The sequence below is a fragment of the Carcharodon carcharias genome, chromosome 1, assembly GCF_017639515.1.
Source record: "Carcharodon carcharias isolate sCarCar2 chromosome 1, sCarCar2.pri, whole genome shotgun sequence".
NCBI classification, from domain to species: domain Eukaryota; kingdom Metazoa; phylum Chordata; class Chondrichthyes; order Lamniformes; family Lamnidae; genus Carcharodon; species Carcharodon carcharias.
The window spans coordinates 6,080,673-6,102,235 of NC_054467.1; the positions used below are offsets into that span (position 1 = coordinate 6,080,673).

A 21,563-nucleotide genomic window follows, 5' to 3' on the forward strand; every position below is an offset into this window, starting at 1 on the left:
GTGGATGTAAAATTACCACCGTAGAGCAGGGGAGTTTTCCTCAGTGTGCTGTCCAATGTTTTGCTCTTCTGAATAATACCAATTAAACTAAATTAACATAAGGGACAAAGTAAGAGGCAGCCCCTTAAAGGGATACTGCAAAATGAAAAACTAATCTTACATCAAATTAAAATGTGGTTAGAGGTGTCTAATGTGGTGCCCACCAAGCACAGAAGGCCTCAATGGTGCCAAAAGACACCAAGTGCTCCCTCTCCAGGGACACCCGGCCGCAAACGTAGCCGCAGAAGAAGGGCAGATAGGCCAGACAACCTCCTCAATCGCCCGTTGCCTGGACCTGTTGATGGCCCACTTGGCCAGGCCCAGATTCATGAGGAAGTCCTCCTCCCTCCCTGCCACCCCACCTACCCCACCCTTCCCTGCCCCACCCCCTCCGCACTGGGTGCCAGGAACATGGGACTGATGTGCAAACAAAACATAAGTAAAAGGTTTTTCAAAAAACTGAAAAGGGAGTGCAGCCTAATGTCTAATGTTTTTATCCCTCAACATCACAAAGAAAATTATCACACTGCTGTTTATAGGTTCTTGCTGTATGCAAATTGGCTGCTGTGTTTACACTGCATTACAGCAGTGACTACATTTTGAAAGCACATTACTTTTAAAGTGTATTGGGATGCACAGTACTAAGGTCCTGAGAGGTGTACTATTTATAAATGCAAGTCTTTTACTGCTGAATTTTAGACGCTCATCCTCCATGCAGGGAAATGGAGTATATCATTCAGACCATGACCACCTCCAACAATCATGTTGCTGATAATTAAGAATTGCACTGAAAAGTTTTACTTATAAAAAGTCATGATTTTCTCAAACGTGCTGTTTTTAAGTTCCCTAAGTATCAAAGCTACTGAAATAAGTGTGGCATTGTAGATGGTGTTATTTTGAATAGTGAAATTAATACCAGATACAAAATTCCAGTTTATTTGTAACATTACACACTAACATTAAAAACTGGACTAAAAATTGAGAAGAAAACTCAAGTTGACTTGGACTTAAGGTCTTTAGAATATTGGCACTTTTTATAGCCCTGCTTGTATAACAAGTTAGGAACAATACTGGAATTTTCTTAATAGCATTGCTGAAAGATTCGGTTCCATCTTTTTTTTCTACACTGACCAGTTAAGTATTTATAATCTAGGTTATTCGGAGAAATCTAGGAGGAAATCAGTCCTTATCCAATATTTACCTAAGTTTTTCTACACCTGTAGATGTTGTGATGGCAAATATTCAGGTGGAAAAGGATATTTAAATATTCAAACCCTAACCCTTCACCCTTAATGATCCCAGACTATTTTCAAGTGAACACTGATTATTCCTGTAATCACAGCCTTTGGTTTGGCAGGATCCCTCTTTCTCTCTCTCCCTTCCTTCCTCAGACAGAATAGTGCTGGCATTGTGACAACGGTTGGTGCAACTTAAATACAAGTAAAACCCCTTCAGTCACAAAAAAAACAAATCTAGCAATGCCAACCTGGTCTTAACTCTGAAAGAAAACCAATAGGAAACAGTGTCTTACCAACCATCTTCACACAAAGTAGTTTCAGGTAGGTTAACTGAACTATTTGCAATTTCTAGCATCATGAATAAAAACAACACTATCCATCTTTGATACAGGCATGGGTTTTGCAAAAACAGGCAGTCATAGCTGTTGTTATTTTAAGTTAAAATTGTTATCCCATCTAAATCTGTTCCAGCAATTATTCAACAAATGGCATTTTATTTTCCGCTGGCATTTTCCCACAGGAATCCCTGTCACTGAAAATATCATAAAACTGCAATGATTGAGCTGGTGGTGAGCATGTCAGAGAAAGGAAAAACACAGTTGGCATTTAAAATGTTTTTTTTTTAAATCTACCACTCTTGCTTTGTTCTCTTAAAATAGTTACATTTCAATTCATAAATATTTGCATCATTACAAAAGTAATAAACCAGCACATTAAAGAAATAGGAGATGCCAAGAAGCTCTTTGTTAATCTATTCATGGGATGTGGGCGTCGTTGCCTAGGCCAGCATTTACTGCCCATCCCTTGTTCAGAGTCAACCATGTTGCGGTGGGTCTGGAGTCACATGTAGGCCAGATTTCCTTCCCTAAAAAGGGCATTAGTGAACCAGGTGGGTTTTTGTGACAATCAGCGATAGTTTCGTCAGACTTTTAATTCCAGATTTTTTATTGAATTCAAATTTCACTCTCTGTCGTGGTGGGATTTGAACCCAGGTCCCAAGAGCATTACCCTGGGACTCTGAAATACCAGTCCAGTGACAATACCACTACGCCACCACCTCCCCTTAAATAACATCTGTAAGAATGTAGCCAAAGAATTATTCCTAGATTAAGCTGTTCACTTTCCTTCCATTGCAAGTGGTGGTTTGCACTTGGAGTAGAGCCAGCAAGGGATGTGTGTGTTCCAGGTAGCATTTAAACACATATATCTTCACCCTTTTCACCATTTTGACTAACTGTACCTACATAAAGTTTATTTATAGCATAGAAATAGGCCTGTCCTGGTGTTTGTGCTCCATACAAGCCACCTCTCATCCTACTTCCTCTCTGTACCAGCATAACCTTGAGCTATTCCTTTCTCATTTGCGTGCTCATCTAGCTTCTCCTCAAATACACCTCTGCCAGGGTAGTTAGTGAGTTCCACATTCTCACCACACACTTGATAAATAACGAAGGGGTTTCTTCTAAGTTTCTCTAATAAGGTTGTGCCTCAGTCTTCCTATTGAGAGAAAAGAGAGCCCCAAGCTGTTCAGTCTTTCTGTACAGTTGTAGCCTCTCTGGTATCATTCTTTCTCCAGCGAGTCTGTATCCCTTTTAGTAATAAAAGGGACCGCACAGTACTCATAAGTGTAGGTTCTAAGTTCAACATCACTTCGTTTTTTGAATTCTATTTCTCTAGAAATGGCCCCCAGTGCTTTGCATTTGTTATAGCTTTGTTAGATCTATGTAAAACTTGTGCTCTAATTTCAAAGAATTATAGAAGGAAAACTAAAGCATAATTAATGGATTTTCCTTCCAAACTTCTCCATTTGTCGATAAGTTTCTTATCAAAAGCTTGGGTGTCTTGTATCACTGGAGATGGTAATTCTTGATTTGATTTTTAACTTTTTGATGCTTTCTTCATTTGACTCTGAAATCAAAAGGAGAGAAAAAAAATAAAATTGTTGTACAAAAACAAAATACTGCAGATGAACGGTCATCGACCAGAAATGATAACTCGCTCTCAGCACAGACGCTGCCTGACCTGTTGAGTATTTCCAGCATTTTCTAAATTAGAGTTTGTGGCTGGTTTGCAGCCACTTCCACACTGGGCGTTGAGTGACCAACTTTTGTACCTATTGATGCACAAAACAAACAAGCTTTCTCCACAGGATATATTCATAATCTCCCAGAACCATGTCACACATTTCATATTCTCATCAATGGTGCAGGACGGGAGTGTCAAAGATAACCAGAAAACGTGCAGAATGTGGGCCTTGCACAATCTGCCTACAGCTCGCTCTCTGATGAAGTTTTAAACCTGCACTTGAGCACCATGATCAGATGACAGCTAGTTACTAAGCTTCACTGGTTGTGAAGGGCCAAGGAGGCTTGCAGCTGCAACATGTCATTACCCCACCCCCCCCACCCACCCCCCTCCACCTCACCTGAGCCTCAACCTCGTATCCGGAACAGCAACTAGTTTCACATTACACAATTAAACCTGGTGTCTTTTCTCTAAAAAAATTTACACAAAAACTATGTTGTTAAAAAGAGGGTTCGTGGAATTTTTAAGAACATGAGAGAGGGGCCTCAGAAGCAAAATGGTTCGGATTCCTTACGTACAGAATCGTAGAGGTACTGCAAACCCTCTCTGCAAATGCTGAAGTAATACTTACGGAAGGTTTGTTACCCACTCTAACCTTTTTATATAATGCAATTTGCGAATTCATATCTCTGACACTATCTATAATTCAGCTGACTCCTACCAGTGCTTACAAACTGGTCAGCATGACCCCTACAATGGCCAGTTAGTCCAGGCTAATTCTCTCAGGATGTGATCCGGAAGCAAAGAACAACACAGCACAGGATGAGGCCATTCAATAGGGTTCAGCCATCCTGCTGTTCACGAGCTCTAGCTCAAAGACTCCACACTCAAGTCTTGGCAGTGGGGCACGGAGCAGGCAAACTCCTTGCCCTTTACACTGTAGACAGACTCAGCTATCATCAGCAGTTGGGAATTCAGAATGTTGCAGGTGGAACTGGTAAATTATTAAAACAAAACCTTTTTTTCCCCATTCATTCTTGGGACATGAGCATCACTGGCAAGGTCAACGTGTATTGCCCGTGTCTAATTGTCACTGAGGTGGTGTCGAGCCACCTACGACAGAGTGGCTTGCTAGGCCATTCACATTGGGGTCACGTAGGCCAAATTGGGTAAGGACAGCAGATTTCCTTCCCTAGAGGACATTAGTGAACCAGATGGGTTTTTAAACGACAATCCAGTAGTTTTATAATCATTATTAATAAAGACTAGCATTTTATTTCAGATTTGTTGAATTTAAATTCCTCCCCAGCAGTTGAGGCAGGATTTGAACATGTGTCTCCAGAGCATTAATGCGGGCCTCTGGATTACTGGATCACTATGCTACCGTACCCCTCACAGGCAAGTATGCACAATGGGCAGAACTGCCCAACTATACCTGTCTGTCAGAAATACAGCGGGAAGAAAAATGCGAGAGAACTGAAGCAACTAACTGGCCGATTCACAAGGAACCCTGCAAAATGAGAACCAAAGTTACAGATGCTGGAAGTGTTCTGATAACTGTTTTACATGCTCATAATTATCATTTAGGAGCGATGTCAAGGCCTTGGAGAGAGTGCAGAGGAGATTTATTAGAATGGTACCAGGGATGAGGAACTTATGTGTTATGTGGAGAGACTGGAGAAGCTGGGATTGCTCTCCTTAGAGCAGAGAAGGCTAAGGGAGAGATTTAATCGAGGTGTTCAAGATCATGAAGGGGTTTTGATAGAGTCACCAAGAAACTTTGCAGTGTCAGTAACCAGAGGGTAGAGACCTAAGGTAATTGGCAAAAAAAATCAAGAGGTGAAGTGATGGGAATTTTTACACAGCAAGTCGTGGTGATCGAGAGTCTACTGATAGGATGGTGGAAGCAGATTTAACAACTTTCAAAGGAGAAGTGGATGATTACCTGAAGGGAAAATAAATGCCACTCTGATTTTGTTTGGATTTTGGAACAGCATCATGTTAGAATCGTTGTGATATAACTAGGACAAACTGCTCTAACCCTGTGAGCTCCCCGAGCTGCAGTTGAGATGCAGCTGCATGTTGACAATAGCTAATCGCCCTCTTCAAATCTCAAAACATTCACTGTAATTATTTCTATTTTGAGCAGTAGATGCCATTCCCATGATTTACAAAGCTCCCAACAATGTCACCATAGTAGGGGCTCTTCATTCTCAAAACCATTTAATCTGAAATGGGCCCTTACCAGTTTCCATCGTATTAACTTGATCCATTCATCAGCTTCAACTCCTGTCTTTGTACACACGTAATATGTTCTTTCAGGAAATACCAAACTGTAAAGGAAAGGAACATTCAGCAATACATTTTTGATACAAATTTAAGACTGGTGATGCATGTTTTGTACTGTGCATTAGGATGAAGAATTACAATGTCTTTTCTCGTTTTCTCGTATTCAATTCTAAACTCAAATAACATTTAAGTCAGCAGATAGCAGGTTTTGTTAACAAGAAGAAATTAGTCTGCTTTAAATAAAATGTTTGACTGTTTTCTCTTAGCTCTGCACCACTCTCCAGCCAAGCAGCTGCAGCTGATAGTCACACTCAAGATGGCTTAAGGAGCTATGCAAGAACAGCGTAGGTCGATTAGATGCAGATATTTCTTTCTCTTCACCTTTAGTCTCTTTAATGAGAGTCGAGCTCCGATGGAAGTACTGAGTACATGGAGAAAGCATGGAAGAGAATCACCTTCATATCAGGTCAATGGACAGGAAGAGAAAAGGGAAAGAAAGAGAAAGTAATTCGATATTCCCTACCAGAAACAATTAATCTTTTCTTGAGAGTAGTCAAATTGTACCCCAGTACATTCTGTTAGATCCAAAGTCTTAATTGGTTCTGTAGACTGCAGAATAAAGAAAACAAAAATACATTTTACACAGCTATTACTTTACCAATTAGTAGATATTTCATAACAAAAACAAAAATACCTGGAAAAACTCAGCAGGTCTGGCAGCATCTGCAGAGAGGAACACAGTTAACAGAACTAAGGAAAAATAGAAAAGAGGTGACATCTAAGCTGGTTTAAAGGGGTTGGGACAGGTAGAGCTGGATAGAGGGCCAGTGGAGATAACCAAAAGCTGTCATAGACAAAAGGACAAAGGTGTTGAAGGTGGTGATATTACCTAAGGAATGTGCTAATCGGTAACATTAAGGGTAGAAAGCAGGACGAGCAAGGTACAGATAGCCCTAGTGGGGGTGGGGTGGGGAGAAGGGAAGGGATTGAAATAGACTAAAAGGTAGAGATAAAACAATGGATGGAAATACATTTAAAAATAATGGAAATAGGTGGGAAAAGAAAAATCTATATAAATTATTGGAAAAAACAAAGGGGGAGGAAATCGGAAAGGGGGTGGGGATGGAGGAGAGAGTTCATGATCTAAAATTGTTGAACTCAATATTCAGTCTGGAAGGCTGTAAAGTGCCTAGTTGAAAGATGAGGTGCTGTTCCACCAGTTTGCGTTGAGCTTCACTGGAACAATGCAGCAGGCCAAGGACGGACATGTGGGCATGAGAGCAGGGTGGTGTGTCCGCAAGCATGACCCAGACCTCCCTGTCGCTTGCCATTTCAACACTCCACCCTGCTCTCATGCCCACGTCTGTCCTTGGCCTGCTGCATTGTTCCAGTGAAGCTCAACGCAAACTGGTGGAACAGCACCTCATCTTCCGACTAGGCACTTTACAGCCTTCCAGACTGAATATTGAGTTCAACAATTTTAGATCATGAACTCTCTCCTCCATCCCCACCCCCTTTCCGATCCCCCTTTTTTCCAATAATTTATATAGATTTTTCTTTTCCCACCTATTTCCATTATTTTTAAATGTATTTCCATCCATTGTTTTATCTCTACCTTTTAGCCTATTTCGATCGCTTCCCCCCACCCCACCCCCATAGGGCTATCTGTACCTTGCTTGTCCTGCTTTCTACCCTTAATTTCACCTATTATCACATTCTTTAGATAATATCACCAGCTTCAACACCTCTTTGTCCTTTTGTCTGTGACATCTTTTGGTTATCTCCACCTATCACTGGCCCTCTATCCAGCTCTACCTGTCCCAACCCCCTTAAACCAGCTTATATTTCACCTCTTTTCTATTTTTCCTTAGTTCTGTTGAAGGGTCATACGGACTCGAAACGTTAACTGTGTTCCTCTCCCCAGATGCTGCCAGACCTGCTGAGCTTTTCCAGGTATTTGTGTTTCTGTTTTGGATTTCCAGCATCCTCAGTTTTTTGCTTTTATCTTAGTAGATATTTTATCCCTGATGTCAGTTTTGCATAACACGTAGCTGAAATTTAGAGTGTTACATCTGGGTCTGTGCCTCAATGTAAGTTGTAAGGTTACAATGTCTTCGAGTAGCAATGTTCTAAATTGTAGCACAAGGTCGTAAAACTGTGCAACAATCATTTTCTGATTGAACAATTGTGTAACCTACTCCCTACAAACAAAAAAAAGGGATTTAAAAAGTCTGGAAAATACTTCAACAATATGCAAGGTCTTACAAACAGCAACGAGACAAATGTCTTTGATTATTTTTTTGTTTTCTTTACTTTTTCATGGGGTGTGGATGTCTCTGGCTAGCCCAGCATTTATTGCCTATCCTTTTGAACCGCTGCAGTCCATGTGGTGTAGGTACACCCACAGCGCTGTTAGGGATGGAGTTCCAGGATTTTGACCCAGTGACAGTGAAGGAACAGCAATATATTTCCAAGTCAGGATAATGAGTGGCTTGGAGGGTAACTTCCAGGTGGTGGTGTGCCCATCTACCTGCTGCCCTTGTCCTCCTAGATGGTAGTGGTCGTGGTTTGGAAGGTGCTGTCAAAGGAGCCTTGGTAAATTCCTGCAGTGCATCTTCTAGATGGTACACACTGCTGCCACTGTGCGTCGGTGGTGGAGGGAGTGAATGTTTCTGGTGCCAATCAAGCAGGATGCTTTGTCCTGGATGGTGTCGAGCTTCTTGAGTGTTGTGGGAGCTGCACTCATCCAGGCAAGTGGAGTGTATTCCATCACACTCCTGACTTGTGCCTCATAGATGGTGGACAGGCTTTGGGGAGTCAGAAGGTTAGTTACTCACCGCACAATTTCCAACATCTGACCTTTTTTTTTCCATAATTTGTTTCAATTAGTGATGTAGTTTGAGTAAAAAGGTTTGCCAGAAGAACTCCTTCTCTTCTCTGAAATAGCACCTTGGGATATTTTATGTCCACCTAAGAGGTCAGACGGTGCCTCGGTTTAAAATCTCATCAGAAAGATGGCACCTTTGTCAGTGCAGCACTCCCTCAGTACTTACATACATAGAATTAAATAGAATGTACAGCAGAGAAACAGGCTATTTAGTCTAACAGGTCCAGGTCAATGTTTATGCTCTGCACAAGTGTCCTACTGCTGTTCACCTAACCCGAGAGTGTCAGCTGTGACTCAGCAGGTAGCACTCTCACCTCTGAGTCACAATGTTCTGGGTTCAAGTCCCACTCCTGGGCTCAAATACAAAAATCAAGGCTGGCACTCCACTGCAGTACTGAGGGAGCACTGTACAGTCAGAGATGCCTTCTTTCATTAAACCAAGGCCCCATCTGCCTGCTCGGGTAAATGTAAAAGATCCCATGGCACCACCTCCAAGAGCAACAGGGATGTTAGCAACGTCACAAAAACTGGTTAGTATCATATTGTTTGTGGGAGCTTGCTGTGCACAAATTGTCTGCAGTGTTTCCCACATTACAAAAATGACCTACACTTCAGGAAATACTCATTAGCTGTAATGCACTTTGAGACCTTCGGTGGTCGTGAAGAGCACTATATAAATGCAAGTCTTTTTTTTACTATTTTTCTAATCACATATCCCTCTACTTCTCTCTCATGAATTTATTTGGCATTCTGTTAAATTTAACTTTTTTTTTTAAAAAAAAGTTAATAAAATGCAAGTTTCTTTCAATACTTAACCATTTTGTCCTTGAAATACTTCAGTTCGTTTCTATGTAGAATAAACCACCTTGTTTTCCAGCTCTGCAGAGAAAGAAAAATAAAGCAATCATTCATCAAAATAAAACCAGTCAACCCTCTGTGGGCAATAGGAAGCCTAAACAAAGCAGATTCACTGTCCTTGGAGCTCAATGTTGGGTGTCTGGCTCGCCTACCAGATTCATTAGCGGGACGAACAAGGACATGTCACATCTGTCATCGGCGGTCCCTCTGAGAAAGGACCAGGGAAAGATCAGGTGACTCTATTTTGATAAGCAAAGGGAAACATACCAGTTTCTTCTGCTCCTTAGTACTTCACTCATTCATTCATGGGTACGGGCTTGTCCATAATTGCCCTTGAGAATCTAATTAAGAACTGCCTTCCTGAAGCACTACAGTCCATATGGTGACGACTTCTTGTACATAGTGTTTTGCTCGGTCGGTTCGGAGGGCTGTTAAGAGCCAACCACATTTCTGTAGGTCCGGAGTCACATTTAGGCTAGACCAGGTAAGGATAGGTAAGAATTACCTGGAGGACATTGGTGAACCAGTTCAGTTCTCACAACCATGGTCACTGTTACTGATGCTGGCTAATTCCAGAGTTACTCAATTAACTGAATTCCAATTCACAAATTATCATGGTGGGATCTGAATGCACATCTCCATATTATTATTAATCCTCTGGGTTAATAGCCCAGTAGTAATAACCAGTACCCTACTGTACCATACCTGTGTTGACGCTTGGGCAGTGTTGGGAGGCGGGGGTGGGGTGGGAGGAAGTTTCTAAGCATTCGACTTAAATAAACAGTTGCGTCCATATGGACAAAAAAAAAGTGCGTATACTCTTAAAAAAAAGACGCTTAGAACATGGGGCAGAGCTTTACGGCTCGGTTGTGGTGGAGGTGGGCTGTCACAACGCGTTCAAAACTCTATCGACTTTGGCAAGAAGGGACAATGCTGATAATGAGGGGGCATAAAATTCCACCCATGGTGTTGGATCTCTCCGTGTGTCAGAAACACTGCCGACTTGAAACAGAATTATAGTTACATCATTTTACACTTGTCATCACCTGGACCAATCATACCCTATGCTCATGGTTTGTAATGTTTGATACATTTGAGCTGCTACATTTACCTGTCCTGCTTTTGTTAACCTTCCTTTCTCAGTCCTAATAAGAGATCTCCAGCTGATACATTAACCTATAGAATTATAGAATATCGTGGCGCAGTCCGATGCCATTCAGCCCCATCTCTTTCAGAGAGTAATCCACTTTCATCTCATTCTCCAATTTCCCTGCATTTTTTTCTCCAATTCCCTTTTGAAAGCTGCTCTTGAATCTGTATCCATTGCCCTCTCAGGCAGTGCATTCCAAATCCTGACCACTCATTACATAAAAAAAAGGCTCTTCCTCATTTCACCTCTGCTTCTTCTGCCAATCATCATTAGTTGATGCCTTCTGGGTTACCTTCCTTTCTCAGTTTGCTAACTGACGCATTGTCCAGTATCTCCTGCATCTTTTCACCTCTTATGGCGAAGTATCTTAATACTGTCCTTGAATAACCTTGTCTCACTGGCGTTCTAAAAGTACACAACTTTCAATTAGTTCACTTATTTTTAAGAATCTGGGAATAATTAACTTTAGCGGAATGTGTGAACTCTGCTGGAGTGCAGTTTGTAATTAAAAACTCTTTATAAAGTTAGCATCATCTTGCATACTTCCTCAAAAGTCCACTTGATTCACGTTCTTTATTGTTTACATCATTAAATCAATTGAGACAACCTGATGCTCAACCTTTGATCAGCTCAACTGGATAAGGAACATTCCAATGAACAACAGGTGGTCCTGGGAAGCCTACAATAGAATGAGACAGCACAGAAGAAGGCCATTCAGCCCATCATATTTTGCCAGCTCTTTGAAAGAGTATCCAATTAGTCTCACTCTCAATGCTTTTTTCCCCCAGAACACTGCATTTTACTCCTTTTCAAGTATTTATCCAATTCGCTCTTGAATCTGCTCCCACTGCTATTCCAGGCAGCACGTTCCAGATGATGGACCCCCACTTGTGCTGATACTCTTGGTAGGGAGCACAATGGCAGCAGTGTGTACCACCTACAAGATGCACTGCAGGAACTCACCAAGGTTCCTTAGACAACATCTTCCTAACCCACAACCACTAGCATTTATAAGGACAAGGGCAGCAGATAGATGAGAACACCACCACTTGGAAGTTCTCCCCTAAGCCACTCACCATCCTGACTTGGAAATCTATCACAATTCCTTCACTGTCGCTGGGTCAAAATCCTGGAACTCCCTCCCTAACAGCACTGTGGGTGTACCTACACTACATGGGTTGCAATGGGTCAAGGCGGCAGCTCACCACCACCTTCTCAAGGGCAACTAGGGATGGGCAATAAATGTTAGTCTAGCCAGCGATGCCCACATCCCATGAATGAATTTTTAAAAATTGAAATAAATCAGGAAATTGCCTGCCGTCTGGGTGTAGCTCCCCGTTTGTTCAAGTGATTTCCCAACTATGAATAACCCCCATTTGTAGCATCAACTCACTCAGAAAATGCTTCCACTACCCTTTCAGGTGACACCTTGCAGATCCTAACAACCTCTGAGGGAAGGAATTTCCCCTTATTTCCCTCTAATTCTTTTACCAATTATTTTAAATCTCTGGTTACTGACCCACTTGCCGGAGGAAACAGTTTCTCTCTACTTGTTTTATCAAAAGCCCCTCATTGTTTTGAGCACCTCTATTAAATCTCTCCTTAACCTTCCCTGCTGTAAGGAGAACACCACCAGCTCCAATCTCTCCACATAACTGAAGTTCCTCATCCCCATTATCCTCCTGGTAAATGTCTGCTGCGCCCTTTCTGAAGTCTAATAATTATCCTGAAAATGTGGCACCCACACAACAGATACGTGGAAAATTACATCATCCTGGAAAGTTATATCATAGCTTTAGAATGTCCACACACTATAAAGAATATAGAACATTACCTTCACTCTGCCTCCCTGTTTCGTAAGGTATCCTTCCTTTGTGCCCAACTGAAAGATGGGGAGAAATGGTTAGGGGAATCCAGTCAGCATTTGTGTCTCAGTCAAAAGCTGGAGTTTGGTAAAAGTGCACTCACTGAACGAGCCTCAGAAACAAGATCATTTTCTGTGCGTCCTGACTGCATGGCTGTGTGAACCCGGACAGACTCGTAAATGGAAGGTTCTTCTACTTTCCGAGGATATGGAGTTTTAAGTATAAGAAGCGTACCTTTGTTGAATATATTAAATATATATATTTAAAAATTCAATAGTAAATTAAAAAGTTACTTTTGAAATGCAAATGCTTCTTGGTGCCTCTCCCCAAGCCAACTCTTCCCAAAGAAGGAGAAACTTGTGTTTATGCAGCGCTTTTCACAATCATCCAATTGTTTCAAAACGCTTTAAAGCCAATGAAGTACTTTTTGAATCGATGTCACCGTTTAATGCGTAGAAAACACAGCAGCTAACTTTGCACATAGCAAACTCCCACTAACAGAAATGTGACGATGATCACATAATCTGTTTTTGTGCTGTTGACTGAGGGATAAATATTGGTCAGGATACTGGGAGAACTTTCTCTGCTCTTCCTCAAAATATGCCATAGGATCTTTTGCACCTACCAGAAATAACATTTCTGTCTACTTTAATATTAAAATAATATTTTAAACTGCAGGCTGTTTAATATTTCATCTGACAGACGACATCTCCGACAATGCAGCACACCCTGAGTACTGCACCAAAGCGTAAGCCTTGATTTTTGTACTCAAAGTCCTGGACTAGATCCTGAACTCAGAATCTTTTGACTGAGAGGCACTCCTGACCCACAGCTGGCAAGTAACCTGAAGCTTTTGCACAATTAGCTCGGGAGACGTTTATAATTTTTTGGAAGTTATTCACATCGTGAGTTATTCAGAAATTTACAGCTGGAGTTATTAAGGGGTTACGTGTTTGCACAAGATTACTTTGTCAGCTATTTTAACAATGGTGCTATAAATGATATTAAAAATAAATGGGTTTACAAAGCAACCACTGAATTGGCCTTGGGGCATTTCTGTGGTGAGGCTGTAGAATGTGGTTTTCAGGCTTAAATAAGCAGGACCCAGTCAACAGCACAAAATGTAAATTACAAGCAGGATTGCTTGGTTGAAAGCCTTTTCATAGTTGCATCGCATACTCCCATTTACAGTAACCAGGAGAGAGTCTGAATTTGATGGGCTTTGCCCTGGGGACTAGTGTTTCTCTGAGCTGGTCATTTTGACAGAACGTCATGAGCTGCCCTAGTACACAGAATGCTCTCCTGTGGGAGCTGTGCTCAAACCAGCACACTACAAAGGGACAAGTTCAGCAAGGTCCACACTCCCACGGCAAGGAAACATTGAACACCACCTCAACAAAAATAAAAATACCTGGAAAAACTCAGCAGGTCTGGCAGCTTCTGCGGAGAGAAGCTTCGAGTCATTGAACACCTCCTATTGGTTTGGCTCCAAGCAAGCAGGGAGAAAATGTTTGCTCTGGTTAAGTGCTCTGGTAACCATGGTGCATTCATTTAAAATAACTGCAAGAGCAACTAGAGAGAAATGAGGAGACAGAGAGGGTGGGCCTAATCTAGATCAAGCTACCTGGAAAAGGTGGTGAAATCATATTCCATAGGAACTTCCAAAACATATACTTAAAGGGATTTAATTTGTAGAGGATAAAGCTGGGATGTGGGATTTAATTGGACAGCTCTTTCACAGAGCCAGAATAAGCACAAGTGGCCTCCTTCAATGCTGTAAGATTCTACAAGGACCATGGATTCACAGAATCTGATTCTAAGTCCTTGCAGAGTGGCCATACAAATTAGAAGTGGGACTTCATTTAACACCATACTTCAATCCTTCAAGCTGCACAACCCACTAGTGGGCTTTCAGCCAAGCTCACTGATTATTTTTTCCTCTTTATTCTTTCATGGGATGTGGGCGTCGCTGTCAAGACCAGCATTTGTTGCCCATCCCTAATTGTCCCTTGAACTGAGTGTCCTGCTCAGCCGTTTCAGGGGGCAGTTAAGCGTCAACCACATTGCTGTGGGTCTGGAGTTACATGTAGGCCAGACCAGGTAGGGACAGCAGATTTCCTTCCCTAAAAGGACGTTAGTGAACCAGATGGGATTTTACGACCAATCGACAATGGTTTCATGGTCAACGTCACAGATTAGCATTTTATTCCAGATTTATTAACTGAATTCAAATCCCAACAGCTGCCGTGGTGGGATTTGAGTCATGTCCCCAGAGCATTAGCCTAGGCCTCTGAATTACCAGTCCAGCAACGTCACCACTACGCCTCGTGCCTTCATGTTTAAATCCACTGCAGTACCAGTCTCGTTTTGCAGTGAAAAACCGGGTAAGGCCATTTACCCTGCAAGCCTGTTCCACTATACGATCAGTTCATGGCTGATCTGTATCTTAACTCCATTTACTCACCTTGTTTCCATCAGGTTCCTAGCAGATCATGATGACTTTTTTTTTTAAAAAAAAAAACAATTTCCTCATTTAACTCATCAAGCTTAATTCTAAGTATCTCGAGTACAGCACATGACCATTTTTGAAAGTGGGATTTGGGGAAAGGCAGTTTCCTCAGCAGGTAGAGACATTGGGGTAATTTTACCAAACCAGCATAGCAATAGGTGCCGCCAGTGTTCAGCAGGTAGCACTCTAACCTCCGAGTTAGAAAATTGTGGCCTTCAATCCCGCTCTAGAGGCTTGAGCAGATAATCCAGGTTGACACTCCGGTGCAGTACTGAGGGAGGCCCTCACTGTCATAGGTGACATCTTTCAGGTGAGAATTTAAACCGAGGTCTCATCTTTCTGCTCAGAAAGACCCTATGGTGCTATTTTGAAGAGCAGCAGGGGAGTTCTCCCCTCATGTCCTGCAGCCCAATATTCATCCTTCTGTCAACATCACTAAAAAAACAGATTATCTGGATCATTATCACAATGCTGTTTGTGGGATCTTGCTGTGCACAAACTGGCTGCTGTGTTTCCTGCATTGCAACAGTGACTACATTTCAAAAGTACTTCATTGGCTCTAAAGAGCTTTGGGACACCCTGAGACCATGAAAAGGCCAATAAAAAAGTAAGTCTTCCCTTTCTTAAACAGTATAGCACAGCAAGGCCAGCAGCTGGATCATGTCCAGTTGTGGTCCAGTGGTGATGTTGGTGACTTTGCTGCCTAGTGCACCAATTGCCCTTTTGACACGTGGGTGCTACTGACTTCTGGGACTAAGCATCTGTCAACACGAACACTCAGTATTGGAAGAGCTAAATTGGAAATTTACCCTGTAAAGCATTAAAACAAGGGGTGGAACTCTTCTATATGGTTGATTTTTTTTAAAATCATGAACGTTAAAATGACTTTGCACTAAATTCTCATGGGCGTTACTTAATGAAGGAACGCAGGGGAGCAGTTGAGGTGAATAGCACAGATGCATTTAAGCAGAAGCTGGATAAAAACATAAAAGGAATAGATCAGGCAAGAGGAAGGGGGGTGGATGGTGGCTCATGGAGGTGGGGTGGGGGGGTGGGAGCATAAACATGGGCATGGGCCAGATTCATGGCTGAATGTTCAGAACCAGAATCACAGAAATCGTCACAGTGCAGTCCTTTCTCTATGGTGCAAATTCTACGTAACTCTATGTAAGGTGATAATCCCTTTAAACTGCACAGGTTAATAAGTTCAATATAATAGAAGCATAACAATTAGATGCAACTGTGCATTAGAAACCCCTTAGCCCCACCCTGTTTTCTGTCACTGGGCTGCATTTACCGCCCCATTTAAGACTCCTAAGAAACACGTACATCGAACCAGTTTGCCGGCTGCAGACTAACAATTGCAATAAAGGGAGAAAATAAGTAACCAACCTGTATGCTCGTAGCTTTCTGTGTCATGAAAATAACAATTAACTACAAAATATTTTATGTCTAGTCGTTGTCGTTATTTAGGAAAACACAGGACTGGACACACAGAAACAATGGGTTAAATAACCAGTTAATCTGCTACAAGTGATGTTGGCTGAGGGGGGATGTGTTGGTTAGGGGACACCAGGGAGAACCCCTCTGCTTTTCTGGCAGTGCCGTGGGATCTTTCACATTTGCCCGATCTGGGATTTAGACAGGCCCCTCAGTTTTAACATCCTCGATCAAGGGACATCCCAGGAACATCACACCTAATCTCACTGCTGTGCTGAAGTGTTAGCCTAGACAACAACAACAACAATAACAACAACTTGCACTTATATAGCACCTACAACATAGGTGGATTTTAAGCAGGGTCCTAATGGAGGAGATCGAGGAGGAGAGGTGGAAAGGTCAGGAAGCGAATTCCAGAGCTTCGGGCCCAGACAGCCGACGGCATAGTCACCATTGGCAGAGCGATCAAAATGGAGCATGCTTCAAGGAGTCAGAATCGGAGGAGCTCAGGAATCTCAGGGGTCGGAGGCAACATTTCCTGTCGGTTTTTAGAAAAGCCAACTTGTGCACAGCCTGTGTGCGGACATTTGGGTTGTAGAGGTGGAGAAGGTTACAGAGGTAGAGGGGGTCAAGGCCATGGAGAGATTTGAAAATAAGAATGAGAATTTTAAAATTGAAACCATGCCAACAGGGAGCCAATGCAAATCAGCAAGCGCAGCGGGAAATGGTTGAACAGGACTTGGAGAGACATGGGCAGCAGAATTTCGGATCAGCTCAGGTTTCTGGGGAGTAACTGTAATTGGGTATTATCGATAATCTTGATCTTTAAAAATGTTTCAGACTCGATAGACCCTCCCAGCAGTTGTCTGCTCGACTGACTATCTCTGCTAATGTTAGTTCCATTCCCTTGGGCTCAGTAATCATACACAGACCAACCATGACCACCCCGCCCCACCCCCCCCCCCCCCCCCCCCCCCCAAAATGTTATAATCTGCAAAAACGACTAGTGATGAAAAGTTTCCATTTCATAAAAGCTTCATGGAAGGAAATGCAATTCTATAACGATGCAGGTGTGAAAGAGTGAATTCCATAACCCAGAATGAAAATGAAGACTGCAAAACACAAATTAAACATTTACAAAATGGTGAGAAACTGTGACAGACGTAGACAATGGCCATTGATAAAAGCCTATCCAATTTATAGCAGTGTATTAGATGGAATATCAAAGTGCCTGCTAAGTCACCTGTCTCACTTCCGATAAGTGGCTGATTGGCGAAATGACTGACAAATTCCGGTAGTGAGCGAAATTCATTAAACCCGAATTTAATGGAGTCTTTGGTGCGCTCGATCTGGAAATGTTTGACGGAGTCTTTGCCTCTGTAATGGGAAGATTTGTACTGTTACATGAATGGTTATTACAGAGCGTCAACTTTACAGCCTGGTTTCCAGCTCTCCAGTTTCTCTGGACATGTTGGCCAAAGTTGCTGTCTGACACTATCTCCACTCTGGCTCTTGGCCTTATAGCATCCAGAAGGTTGCAGGTTTGTATGGTGGATGCACTACCAGCATGAATCTGATGTTAAGGTGCAGTCCAGGAGAGCTTAAGGTCTTTGCCTCCATGGAAAGTGCACATATGCAGCGTATTAACAGGAGGTAACCATTCAGCCCCTCAAGCCTGTCCTGTGATTCAATGTGATCATGACTGATCTGTTCCTCAATTCCAGCTACACACCTTTTCTTCAATAAATCAGGATTCACCCTCCATTTTTTTTACACGCGGCTTTAAAAGGACATTCCGAAATTTGGGCCGGAATTTTCCAGCCTCCCCCGCACCAACCCCACGGCGAGTTTCCCTACAGCAGGGCCGATGAGCTATTGAAATCTCTGTTCATATTGGCGCGACCAGAAGACCCCACCGGCATGAGGATCCGGAAAATTCTGGCCGTGGTGTGTAATTCCCTTTCTCCCATTGGTGTTACGAGCATCAAATCCAGTGGTACTGGTGTCCAAGTGTTATCCTGCTCCAGCTGATCCACCTAGTCAGGTTCAACAGGAAATCCATTATGACCCATTTCCAAGGGCAGAATTTGACCCCCTGTCGGGGTGGGGGAGGGGGGGTGGTGGATGTTCAGGAGTGGATGCGTGGAGGTGCGCCTCCAATCGGCGCCCCCGATCAGGGGCGTGCCACCATTTTACGTGGGCGGGCCTTAATTGGCCTGCCCAGCATGAAGTCCGCAAGGAAGCGCTATGTGTTCCCTGTGCGAGCGGGGGTGGGGGGAGATTCCCTGAGCTGAGAGTGTGCTCTTTCATGCACTCATCCCCCTGAGGCTAAGTGCTGCCTCAGGGAGATCGGCTCCACATTAAAAAAATATTGAAAACAGAGAGAAAAAAAAATTTCCCTGACATGTCCCCTCATGTGACACTGTCACATGAGTTGGGACATGTCCATCACTTTCAGTTTCACTTTTATTAAAAATTGTTGATGAGGTTTCATGTTTTTTCTAGTTCCCGCCAGGGTTCCCAGCCAGCCCGCTAACCCTAAGGTTGGACGGGCAGGTCCGTTAATTACTTTAACTACTTTGTCAATGACCTCAATTGGCCATTGACAAGGTCGGCAGGTGCACAGCTGATTCGGCTGAGCCCCTGCCGACCTGAAAATTTAAATGGTGCGGGGTGTCGTCGGGAGTCCCGCCCAATGTCATCCCGCGTCATTTTGTGTGTCGGCGAGTGTGTCGGCGAGTGGGCCCCACGCCCCCACCCTCCCGCTCGCCGACCAGGAAATCCTGGCCCAAATCCCCATTCTTAAACAAAGGCTTTGAAAAGAACAATTCAACAGACTGTCTCCCTGCTGTATTCCAATTTAAACATCAGAGAATCATACACCATAGAAGAAAGCCATTCAGCCCATCATGCCTGTGCCAGCTCTTTGAACGAGCTATCCAATTAGTCCCACTCCCCCCTCTCTTTCCCCATAGCCCTGCATTATTTTTTTAATTAATTTTTTTTAAGTGTTTATCCATTCCCTTTTGACAGTTCCTATTGAATCTTCTTCCATCACTCAGGCAGCGCATTCCAGATCATAACAGTTCACTGCGTAAAAAACATTCCCATCTCTCCTCCAGATTTTTACCTCAGTTATCTAAATCTGTGATCTCTGGTCACTGACCCTCCAGCCAATGGAAATAATTCCACATTTAGATGTTCCCTTAATCAACTTTTCCAGATACACTTTTTAAAAACTTAGTCAAATAATTCAACAGAAACCTTCTTCTTGGTTTTGTTGTCTACAGAAAGCTATAACGCCAGAGTTTTCCAACCATGTCTGACACGCTTACCTTACTGACAATGCGTACAATTCTGGACCATCGTGACTCTTCCTTAGAAGGTAACTCCCATCTTCCCCATTGGAAAGGAGAAGGGCCTCAGCAGCATGGCGAGAGAGATTGTGGTGGTACCAACTTACCAAAGAAAGGAACAAAATATCCTGGTTACAGATCAGACAACCTGTACACTTGCAGTCCTCATTTCCCTTATGATAATCAATAAACAAGGAGAACCTCATCAAAATGTTGAACTGTGTCAATTTGGTAAGAGAATATTAATAAAGACATTATTCATATGTTACAGAGCAAAGCTTACACAGTCTACAAAATTGGCACAGACAAAACTGACAGTTCAATTTACTACTCCAAGACTTGAAGTTTGTCTTTATTGGGGTATGGACCCAGTATTTATTGCCCATCCCTAACTGCCCCTTGAGAAGGTGGTGGTGAGCTGCCTTCTTGACCCGTTGCAGTCCATGTGGTGTAGGTACACCCACAGTGCTGTTAGAGAGGGAGATCCAAGATTTTGACCCAGCGACAGTATAGGAATGGCGACATATTTCTTGCCAGCAATGCTCATATCCTGAGCATGGATTAAAATAAAACCTTCTTTTGATCCCTCTACATGTCTTTCCTTTAGCAAAGTTTCCACAGCTGCATGCACTTCCTGCTGGAACACATGCTTCAACAACTTTATGATGCCTTTAACACAGAGAAAGTGTTCCAAGGTGCTTCATGGAAATGTCATCAGGCACAGAACAAAACCACATCAAAGAATAATGGTGGGGTTCACAAGGGGAAGGAAAGAGGTGAATTCAGAGACCAAACTCCTTGGTCATCACTATCCCAAATACCGCTAGTGTTGGCCATCATTTGGAATTGCTTTCCCTTCCATATGGCTGACAATGAATTTGATCTTAAAATCCAATGTATTTGTCATATCTGCTGTTAGGTACCTTGTGGTTAAGGTGTACTTTATGGTTTTAAAGATATTTGCCCAACCAATGGAATCTGCCTCACCCTCAGTGCATCACTGGTAATCACTGATGGCTTCTGGCTTGAAGATCTAACTGAACTTCTTATCATTTGACCACTGCCTTGCCCAGTTCCAAATGGTGTTACGAACCAAAACCCAGGGATAGCAGTCCAAACTTGTCACCCTCTCTCGCACATCCCTCTCCCAACCACTAGTCAACTTGATAGACTGCAGTAAATAGAAACCACCACAAGACACTTATATTTATACAACATCTTTAACATAGCAAAGCACATGGAAGAAGGTGGATACTGAGTTAAAGAAAAATATATTAGGAAAGGTAGGGAGGATGAGGAGAAATCGATTGAAGGTAATTTGTATTGGTTCTTAAATTGTATACTAATCATGTATGGAGGCAGATTCTCAGTTTAATCGGTCAGTCACCCTTCACACGATGGCCAGTTAACTGCAGCTGCTTCCCATTTTCAAGCTTCCATGGCTTGGGCATTTTCAGGTGCTTCACAGGAACAAATTATCCAACAAAAATTGGCACCAAGCCACGAGGAGATGCTAGGAGCAGGTGATCAAAAGCTCGGTCAAAGAGGTAGGTTTTAAGCAGCGGCTTGCAAGGAGCGAGTTGTGGAGAGGTTTTGGGAGGAAATTGAGGGGCTTCAGGCTCCAGCAGCTGAAGGTACGGCCGTCAATGGTGGAATAATGGAGGCCAGGAATGAGCAGAATTGGAAGAGCACAGAGATCTCAGAGGTCAGGATATTACGGCCCCTCCACCACTACGTGTCACACACCCTCACCCCCAGCGGATGTGGCGAGTCATTTAAATCTCCATTCAGTTCTGCAGGACTGTAATATCCCACCGGGCGGGAGGGACAGTAAAGTCCTGGCCACAGCGTTGTAGGACTGGAGGAGGTTGTAGAGAAAGGGAACTGGTGGAGCCATGGAGGGGTTT

At 42.9% G+C, this 21,563-nt stretch overlaps 1 protein-coding gene across 2 annotated transcripts in view; it reads right to left on the reverse strand.

The window, feature by feature from the left end:
* Positions 1 to 2,233: 2,233 nt before the first annotated feature.
* Positions 2,234 to 21,563, reverse strand: part of dapp1 (dual adaptor of phosphotyrosine and 3-phosphoinositides) — a 50,559-nt gene continuing 31,229 nt past the window's right edge. Inside the window, exons 2-9 of one of the 2 annotated variants that reach the window (XM_041199369.1) lie at positions 19,636 to 19,758; positions 17,553 to 17,677; positions 12,455 to 12,585; positions 12,321 to 12,368; positions 9,295 to 9,357; positions 6,115 to 6,200; positions 5,548 to 5,635; positions 2,234 to 3,185 (exon numbers count right to left, since the gene is read on the reverse strand). In XM_041199369.1, coding sequence (XP_041055303.1) covers positions 3,156 to 3,185; positions 5,548 to 5,635; positions 6,115 to 6,200; positions 9,295 to 9,357; positions 12,321 to 12,368; positions 12,455 to 12,585; positions 17,553 to 17,677; positions 19,636 to 19,758 — 694 coding nt within the window. In that variant the 3' untranslated portion in view covers positions 2,234 to 3,155. Of the gene's footprint in view, positions 3,186 to 5,547; positions 5,636 to 6,114; positions 6,201 to 9,294; positions 9,358 to 12,320; positions 12,369 to 12,454; positions 12,586 to 17,543; positions 17,678 to 19,635; positions 19,759 to 21,563 lie in introns of both variants that reach the window. The other variant, XM_041199277.1, reaches the window with a different exon arrangement.